General features: G+C 36.0%; 1 protein-coding gene across 2 annotated transcripts in view; it reads left to right on the plus strand.

Annotated features, from left to right (window-relative positions):
• Positions 1 to 8,942, plus strand: part of cd82 (CD82 molecule) — a 35,530-nt gene extending 26,588 nt beyond the window's left edge. For both annotated transcript variants that reach the window (XM_005795826.2, XM_023349272.1), the window contains exons 5-9: positions 780 to 854; positions 4,528 to 4,626; positions 5,742 to 5,915; positions 6,235 to 6,318; positions 7,659 to 8,942. In XM_005795826.2, the coding sequence (XP_005795883.1) occupies positions 780 to 854; positions 4,528 to 4,626; positions 5,742 to 5,915; positions 6,235 to 6,318; positions 7,659 to 7,736 (510 nt within the window). In that variant the 3' untranslated portion in view covers positions 7,737 to 8,942. The remainder of the gene's footprint in view (positions 1 to 779; positions 855 to 4,527; positions 4,627 to 5,741; positions 5,916 to 6,234; positions 6,319 to 7,658) is intronic.
• Positions 8,943 to 9,336: the final 394 nt, after the last annotated feature.

Raw genomic sequence — 9,336 nt, forward strand, 5'->3', positions numbered from 1 at the left:
TAATTATTTCACAATATGCAAGAAAAAAAATTGCCCTCTCACAGTAAAAGTTTGCTTTATAATAATTTAAATTCTTGTTTCAAACTGCAGGAACCAAATTTCTGATCTGATAATGAATTTTATTAAACATCCCAATGAATTCAGCTCAGAAACATTTAGTGTGAACAGGACATTATCCTCAAGCTTTGCTAACTGAGAATTGCATTAAAATGAACATTTGCCTTAATAAAACACAAGAGTCAGATCAATGTAACGCACTTCCATCTCAGGAGACAAAACCATGCCGCTAAGCATTCTGGGAAGTAGTTCCCACTCCTGTCTGTCTCCTCTTCCAGTTTTTTAAGTGCTAACCTAAAATCTCTAGTTTATTCAACTCTTGAAGGTTTGACTAAATTAATAAAAAGTTAACACAACTTACTGCTGTAAGTTTATCTTTCACAAACTCACATTTAGGTTCAAAATCTAAAACTGGATAAATTTATTTGACTTAAAGCGTAGAAGATAGTAAACACAACTAAATGCAGCTCAAATGTTTTACAGTGCAGGCTCTTAACTACAGAGGTTTCTGAAATCTCTTCAATTTATTTAGTAAATCCAACATGATAAATCTAACAACAGCTACAAGAGGAAGGAAAAGCTTTTGCTTTTTCATAAACGTGACTCCCTGCTACTTCTTTTTTTATTAAAATGTGACAGGTTTGAGGCATTATTTTTTTTTGTTATTATTGAAATGCCTTCTGTATTTTCTGTTAAATATTATTTCCTGTTTATTTCCACAGTACTTCACCTGCCTTCTGCTCATCCTCATCGCTCAGGTCACTGCTGCTGTTCTCATTTACATACAGAGAGATCCGGTGAGACACGCTCCACTTTCTTCTCTTCCTCCTTAACCTTTAGATTAAAAAAAAAGAAGAAATTTCAGTGAATTATTGTGCCTACAGCTACCCTGAAACCTGCGTTTCTCATGCACCACAAAGTTTCCCACTGTGGGCCCAGCTGGACCCGGCTGAACACTGCAAAAACACTAAATCTTTTCTAGTTTCTAGTGCAAATATCTCAGTTTACTTAAAATAGGACTAAAGTCATTTCCAAGTAAATTTTCAGCAGATATAGGAGCTTGTTTTAAGTCAATAATTCCTAAATATTAATGAAAAAATACTATTTCCACTGGCAGTGGAATGTAATTATCTACTGGCACATTGCCGTTACCTAGCAACCACAGCCAAGCCAAGGACGTCACCTAGCAACCAAGTTCTAGTTCCACTGGCAGATTTTCACTTATAACAAAACATTTTTCCCATGTTCTTTTTTCATCAATATTAAGAAGTTATTTACCTAAAACAAGCTCATATTTCTTGCTGAAAAGTTACTTGTAAGTTAGTTTTGTATTATTTCAAGTCAACTCTGATATTTACATTAGAAACTAGATGAAAAATACTCGGTATTGTAGTGTTTTTGCAGTCAACGTAGGTGTCGCGTTAAAACCCGCAAGGGATCCTGCTGCATCCTGTGATGAAACGCAAAGCAGATGATCGAACGGAAACCCACAGGAAGTCAGTCTGTAACTGAAACGACTTCAGATCCGGGTAGAAGAAGAAAAATGCAGGAAGTAGAGAAGGGATTGTTTGTTTTGAATATTTTCATTGTCCTCTCGGTTCCCCCTGCAGGACGTCTTTGGGTTTGTTGTGTTAATAACGACAAATGTTACCCTAGAAATGATTACTTCTCTAGGGTCAGTAAACACTTCTGCTGAATTATGAATAAAAAATAAACTGTAGCACTATTTAGATTTAGATTAACAGCACTCAAAATGATCAGACATTTCAGTGTATTTACTTTAGAATTACTTTGTTAATTAGGACGCAGTTAAATAAATTGATGCATTCTATATTTTTTTCTGAATTGGACCCATTTCTCTTGCAAAGTGCCATAGGATTAACTAAAGTTTTTTTTAAGAAATAAGAAAATACGCCTGGAAATGTTCAGCAGACTAAAAGTACTTTTAATTAAAAGTATCTGACATACTTTTAATTAAGTCCACAATTTTGTCTTTAAAAATAGGTTTTATTTAAACATTGTGTTTATATTTGTTAGCAGAAAATTATCATGATAAAGAGAAAGAAAGATGTTTTTCTTCTGTCTTTGTCTTATTAATCTATATAATGCAATGGAGCTTCTGAAATAAACAGACTTTTGAATGTTATTCTAATTTATTGAATGAGTTTGTATTATTGAATATAGTGGTAAATACATTTATTTTTAAAGAAAATTTGTCCTATTCTGTTGGGGAAAACAACAAAAACTCCAAATGATATTTACTCAAATTTAAGAGTAAATCTTTTAAAAACTTCTTAAAGCAGTAAAAAAAAAAAAACAGTAAAATGAAGGGAAAATAACTAAAAAATATTCTAATAAATGTTCTTTGTACATATCCTTAAGCAAAACTATAATAATAATGATAATAATTTTGGTGTACCCATCTGCAGAAGTTAGATAAACCAGTGCAATCTCTTTATTATAAATATCTCAGTTATAATTATAATAATAATTATTATTATTTTATCATTACACCATGACTGCATTGTGCCTTTAGAACTGAGGCAGTTAATTTAAGGTAATTTAAATGTATTTATAGTGCACAATTTCAGTGCTTTACATGACTTAGAAGGAAATACAAAAGAAAAACAACAAACCAAAGGAAAGAGCAAAAGAAAAAAGTAAACAAAAGAGCATAAAACTACATGTTAGTTCCCCATGTTTAAGAATAAATAGTCCATAACTTATAAACTAGTAGGAGTTTCTCTGTATTCTTGTTGTGATGAAACTAAATGTTGCTTCTCTATGTTTGATTCTATAAAGCAGAGATAAAATAGAAGAAGAAAAAGCCGAATTTATCCTATCAGATTACACAGCGCATTATTTTGGGATCCATTCTTTGGTGTTTGTTTCAGGGGGAGTGTTTTGTTTGAACACATCAGAGTCTTGGCCATGTTTTATTCTCTGAACAGCGGGATAGGTGGATGTGCTTTCAGCTGTGTGTGTGTGTGTGTGTGTGTGTGTATGTGTGTGTGTGGGTCGGTCACATGTGGGTCTGCAGCCTCCGACACACTCCCTGTGTTTAGGGCTCGCCGCAGGGCAGGGCAGGGCGCCACTCCTTCCCAGAAAAGGGCGCGGCTCTCGCTTGTCATGAATCTGCATCGCCGCTGCCGCTCTCTGCGGTCTCACACACATAAACACTGAGCCCCAGCCTCAGCCGCTTTTCTGCAAAGCTTCAACATGGAGCTTCACGTGTGTGAACTGCAGCGTTCGTTCTGCTGAGAAACATGACATGAATGTTGATGATTCACTGTGGGAAGAGATTTGCTGACATGCAGGGCCTAGTTTTTGAATAATCAACACTTTAGTCTATAAAAGTGGGGTAGAAAAATGCAGAGTTGGTAATAACTAGATACATTTACTCAGTTAAATTTACTTGAGTAACTTTTGTGTAATTTTTTAAAATTACTTTTAGGAGTATTTTTACTACGCTGTACTTTCTATTTTTACTTGAGTACTTTTATTATGAAGTACCGCTACTTTTATCTGAGTAAAATTTCTGGATTTTCTACCCACTGACTAAAAAACAAACATATTTTAACTAGGGGTGCACCAATTGCAGTTTTCTGGCCGATCACCGATTACTGATCTATTAAAGAACCTGATCTGCCGATTCCGATTTTGGCCGATACCATTTTTTTTTTTGTCTAAAATGTTGCTACGTGTAACAAGAAATAGCCAACAATGAGATGACTATTGTTAACTGCAAACATACAGACCTGATCTGTTGGGCCCGTCTGCTAGCCAAACCTCTATCGCAGCAGAGCAGAAGAAGATAGCAGTTGAATTAAATATCTTTGCCGAGGTAGATAGAGTCAGTGGTTAAGATCAGCTTCACATGTAAAAATCGTCCGATCACCGATTTCCCAAATTTAGGGAAATCGGCTGGGCGATAAATCGGTGCATCCCTAATTTTAACCAAACATTCACCAGACACAGACACACACCTGCAGTTTTTGTTAAAGTTTTTAAGTTTTTTTATTGAAAGAAAGGGATTTGCAAACATTTTCTTTTTCCTAATTTTGTTATTTTTTGTTAATCAAATGAATTATTGTCATTTCTGTCCTTAAAATACCAACATTTCTACTAAAACTTGACATTTAGTCCATCTGGTTATGTAATTCCTAAATATTAAATGATAATTTGTTGAGTTACTCAATACTTGAGTTGACTTTTTGCCAAATACGTTTTTACTCTTTACTTGAGTAATTTTTTGGATGGCTACTTTTTACTTGAGTAAAAGCATGGTGAAGTAGTGCTACTCTTAAAAATTTGGCTGCAAATCTAGACTTATGGAGCCTTTTCTGATTTGGTAATGAACTAAAATGATTGACTTTGTTCATTATTTCAGTGTTGGCAAACATGAACCCGTGTGGTTTTATCTCATCTCATGCTGACTGTTTTCTATAACTGTTCACTGTTTTTCTCCAGCTGAAACACGAGATGTCCGTCATCATTAGAGGACTGATAGTGAACTACACGGGTCAGAACAAAACCACAGAGCACGCCTGGGACTTCGTTCAGAGGACGGTGAGTCAATGAGTCCAACCGGATCAAAATAAATAAAACACGCTTCATTTGATGGGAAAGAAACAATCCAGGTGTGTCTTCATACAGGATGAAAAAGCAAAATAAATAATTCAGTGAATGCAAAGGTACATTTTTATACTGATGATACAGTTATCTATGGCTCTGCTGCAACAAGCTTTAATATTATAAAGGCAAATTTTAGTGTTAAAAACCTGTTTTAATCTCAGAGAAAACAAAACTTATGTTACCTGCTTCCCAGGTTTCTCACATTGACTTTGTCTTCCACACTGTAAAATATTTGAGCCGCATTTAGTTGTGTCTACTATCTTCTATTCTTTAAGTCAAATAAATTTATCCAGTTTTAGATTTTGAACCTAAATGTGAGTTTGTTTATTAATTTAGTCAAACCTCCAAGAGTTGAATAAACTAGAGTTTTTAGGTTAGCACTTAAAAACCTGAAAGAAGAAAAAGACAGGAGTGGGAACTATTTCCCAGAATGCTTAGCGGCATGTTTTTGTTTCGGATGTTTCTGAGCTGAATTCATTGGGAATTTAATAAAATTCATTTAATAAAATTCATTATCAGATCAGAAATTTTGTTCCTGCAGTTTGAAACAAGAATTTAAATTATTATAAAGTAAAATAAGTATTTATTTTAACTTGATATTGAGAGTAAAATAATAGAGAAATGTGGCTCTTTAATTAGGTGAGGGCAGATTTTTTTTCTTGCAGATTGTGAAATAATTATTTAGTTTAAATTGCAGCATTAAATTAAAACTCACAATTCAAGATTAATGAAGTTAAAAAACAATGTTTAGACAACTTGTCTCTTGTTGTTAAATCAACTTCATGAACTTTAATTTCTGAGTTAAAACCAAAACAATTTTCTTGTTGACTTAAATTGCATTTTCAGGGCAGCAGGTGGACTTTCATTTTCAAGTTAAACCACCTGTGAGTGTTTTACAGTGTATAATTGCTGTCTGGTAAGAAACCATATCAATGTGGAGTTTAGTAAGGAGGAGTTTAGAAAGTTTCTTATCTTTCTCTTTCTTATGACTTTTACATTTTTTTTCTGTTCCATCTCCTCATTGCTCTCAACCTCTTCCGTGTCTCCAGATGAAATGCTGTGGGTGGACTGGTCCAGGTAACTGGTCCGAGAACACTTTGATCAAGAACAGCACGCAGTATCTGTACTCCTGCTCCTGTCGTAACGACACCATCCCGGGAACCGAGGTGAAAGAGTTTGGCCTTTGTGAGCGCCTGTCAGCACAGCCACCTGTCTTTGAAATGGTACGTGCCTTAACTCGTCACATCTCTCGGTTTGCTGCGTGACTCCAGCGTGGCATTTCAGCAGAACATAATCAGTGCTGGACTCACTGACCACTGAGACGAGCTGTTTATTCTGCACCATTTGTTGAGCTCCAGGAAGCCTCTGCTGTTCGCTGTTTGGTCTGCGTGCTTCAGGAAGGTCACAGGCTGTTTTCCTTTCCCCCCACAGAGCCGACCCAAAGCCAACAGTTCTGCCGTTAAAAGCCTCTGAGCACGTCCGGCTGCGATCGCTCAGCCTCTCGCCCCCTCCTCCTCTTACACTTCTGCTTTTCTCTTTCAGGGCTGTATAACCAGCGTGGAAAAATGGCTGCTGGATAACTGTGGGATTATCCTGGGGATCTGTATCGGGGTGGCTGTTGTGGAGGTAGGATGTTCATTTCTAACTTTCTATCATGTTCTGTAAAGATGTGAAAATGTTCTGACCCAGTGAGCGTTCCCACATTGGTTATGTAACAGAAACAAACATCACTGTATTCAACACAAAGAAATGTAAGCATTGTTTTCTATTTTGGTTCAATGCCACCCTGCTTATCTCCATGGTAAAACATGGTGGTGGTGGTGGCAGAATCATGCTGTGGGGATACTTTTCTTTAGCAGGAACAGGGAAGCTGGTGAGAGCACTGTAAAAATAAACATCTCTAGTATACAGTAAAATACTAACGGCTATGGTCGCAAGAATTTTACCGTGTAAATACGGATTTGTGTAAGATTTATATTACTACTGTAAAATCTGTATTTATACGGTAAAATCTGAATAAATACGATGAAATTTGTATTTATGCAGATTTTACCATATTTATATGGTAAAATTCTGGCAACCACAGAATTTTATAAATAATAATTATAAATATAAATAATTATGTATTTATATGATAGAATTGCCAGAATTTAATTGGAAGTGAAAATTTTATTTTGCTGTATAAATAGAGCATAATTTATAAATACAGATTTTTTTTTTTTACAGCAAACCGTTTAGAAATATATGGTAAAATCTGTATTTATCTGGATCTTACTGTAAACAAATATGGTAAATACTTTATTTTTTTTGCTAAAATTCTGGCAACCACAGAATTTTACCATTTAAATAAATACATTAAAATCCATATAAATTTGTAAAAAATCTGTATTTACAAAATCTATAAATTTTACCGTACCTGTATGGTAAAATTCTGGTTACCACAGAATTTTACTGTATTTATACGGATTTTACTGTAAAATTTGTATATAATTATGGAAATTTATGGATTATATAAATACAGATTTTACTGAATGTTTATACAGATTTTATAAATTCTGGCAACCACAGCTGGTGGTATTTACTGGAATTAGAGACATTTTTTGCAGTGCGTTTAGGACAATGGCAGGTTATTGACCCCAAACATACAGCTAGAGCTGCGGTGAAACTGTTCAGATCAAAACAGATTCATGTGTTAGAATGGTCTAGTCAAAGTCCATTTAATATTCTGTGGCAAAACAGATGCTCCCCATTCAACCTAACCGAGGTGGAGCACAAGTTAGATTATTCTCACAGCTCCTGGTTTCACAGTGGATATTATTTACAGAAAACATGGAAAAAATAGAATAAAAATATGTAAAATGAAGTTTCTTCATTCCGAGGAAATATTCCCAGTTTTCAGTGACTTTTCAGAGAATGTTCGATAATTTGTTGGTGAGTTTAATTTCTGATGACTCGTTTTGCTGCAGCTCCTGGGGATGATCCTCTCCATGTGTCTGTGCAAGAGCGTCGTCCAGGAGGATTACACCAAAGTACCGAAGTACTGAGCCGAGCACGAAGCCAGCCAGTTCAACACAGATGGACCGACTCCCCTCCGCCTCTCCTCCACACACACACACACAGCCACACACACACACATATAAAGAAATTAAGACAGCTGTCTTCACCATTTGAGGTTCTCGTGTCTCAACAGCTGTGCAGATTTCTCACACACTCACCCAACATGTCCCACACTCAGTAATTCACACTCAGCTCTCAGTCATCCTCGACACACACCATGGACTCATTTGATGGGATTTTTTTTTAAGGTTAAGAATTTATTGTTTATGACGGAGTATTGGGGCCAAACTCTGAAAAAATTCAAGGTTTCCCCCTGTGTATTATAAAGCCGGTCCGCCAGGCTTTACTTGCCCCCCACCAGGCTTATAATACACAGGGAGATCAGTATAAAATTCAGTACAAAAATGACAAAAACACGGTGGACCGCCTCTGCGCCCCGACCACTGAGCTCAGCAAGTTTTCTGTAAATTAAAACAGAAATATGGGGAAAAAGTCATTTTTCTAGAATTAAACAGTAGTAATATGAGACTAAAGTCCAAATATTGCAAGAATAAAATCTCAAAATTACCAGAATAAAGTCATAATATTTCAACTTTATCATGGTAATGTTATCACTGTAAATCTTGTAAAAATCTATTGTTTTTATTTTCTAATTGCAACCCTAATATTCTGTCATAATAATTTGCTTCTGTGCAAATGTTCATTTAGATTTTAGTCGTTTCTCAGCCGACCTCGGCAAACGCGGCGCGGCGTTGGAGCGAGCACTTTAGAGAGATTTAGCGATCTGAGAGCCAGATCAGTAGATTTCTAGGCAGGCAGATGGGAGGGAAGCCAGTGTGTGTGGGGGTGGGTGTGTGTGTGGGGGTGTTTGTGGGCCCGTCTTAAGGATTACCGTCACCCTGTGATCCTGCATCTGGTATTTCTGGTGCTGAGTAAGCGTTCTGCTCCGCGCTGCAGTGGTGGAGGTTTTTGGTTTGGTTGAAAATCAGCTCTGACCTGGTAACCCTGACATCCGCTGACCTCTGCTGACCTCTGCTGACCTCGCCACCACTTCATCCTACTCCCTACACTGTAAAGAGCAGAAGATAGTAGGCACAACTAAATGTGGCTCAAATGTTTAAGTCAAATAAATTTATCCAGTTTTAGATTTTGAACCTAAATGTGAGTTTGTGAAAGATAAACTTACAGCAGTAAGTTGTGTTAACTTTTTATTAATTTAGTCAAACCTCCAAGAGTTGAATAAACTAGAGTTTTTAGGTTAGCACTTAAAAAAACTGGAAGAAGAGACAGACAGGAGTGGGAACTATTTCCCAGAATGCTTAGCGGCATGGTTTTGTCTCCTGAGATGGAAGTGCGTTACATTGATCTGACTCTTGTGTTTTATTAAGGCAAATGTTCATTTTAATGCAATTCTCAGTTAGCAAAGCTTGAGGATAATGTCCTGTTCACACTAAATGTTTCTGAGCTGAATTCATTGGGATGTTTAATAAAATTCATTATCAGATCAGAAATTTTGTTCCTGCAGTTTGAAACAAGAATTTAAATTATTATAAAGTAAAATAAGTATTTAGTTTAACTTGATATTGT

This window comes from Xiphophorus maculatus, chromosome 2 (assembly GCF_002775205.1).
Source record: "Xiphophorus maculatus strain JP 163 A chromosome 2, X_maculatus-5.0-male, whole genome shotgun sequence".
NCBI classification, from domain to species: Eukaryota; Metazoa; Chordata; class Actinopteri; order Cyprinodontiformes; family Poeciliidae; genus Xiphophorus; species Xiphophorus maculatus.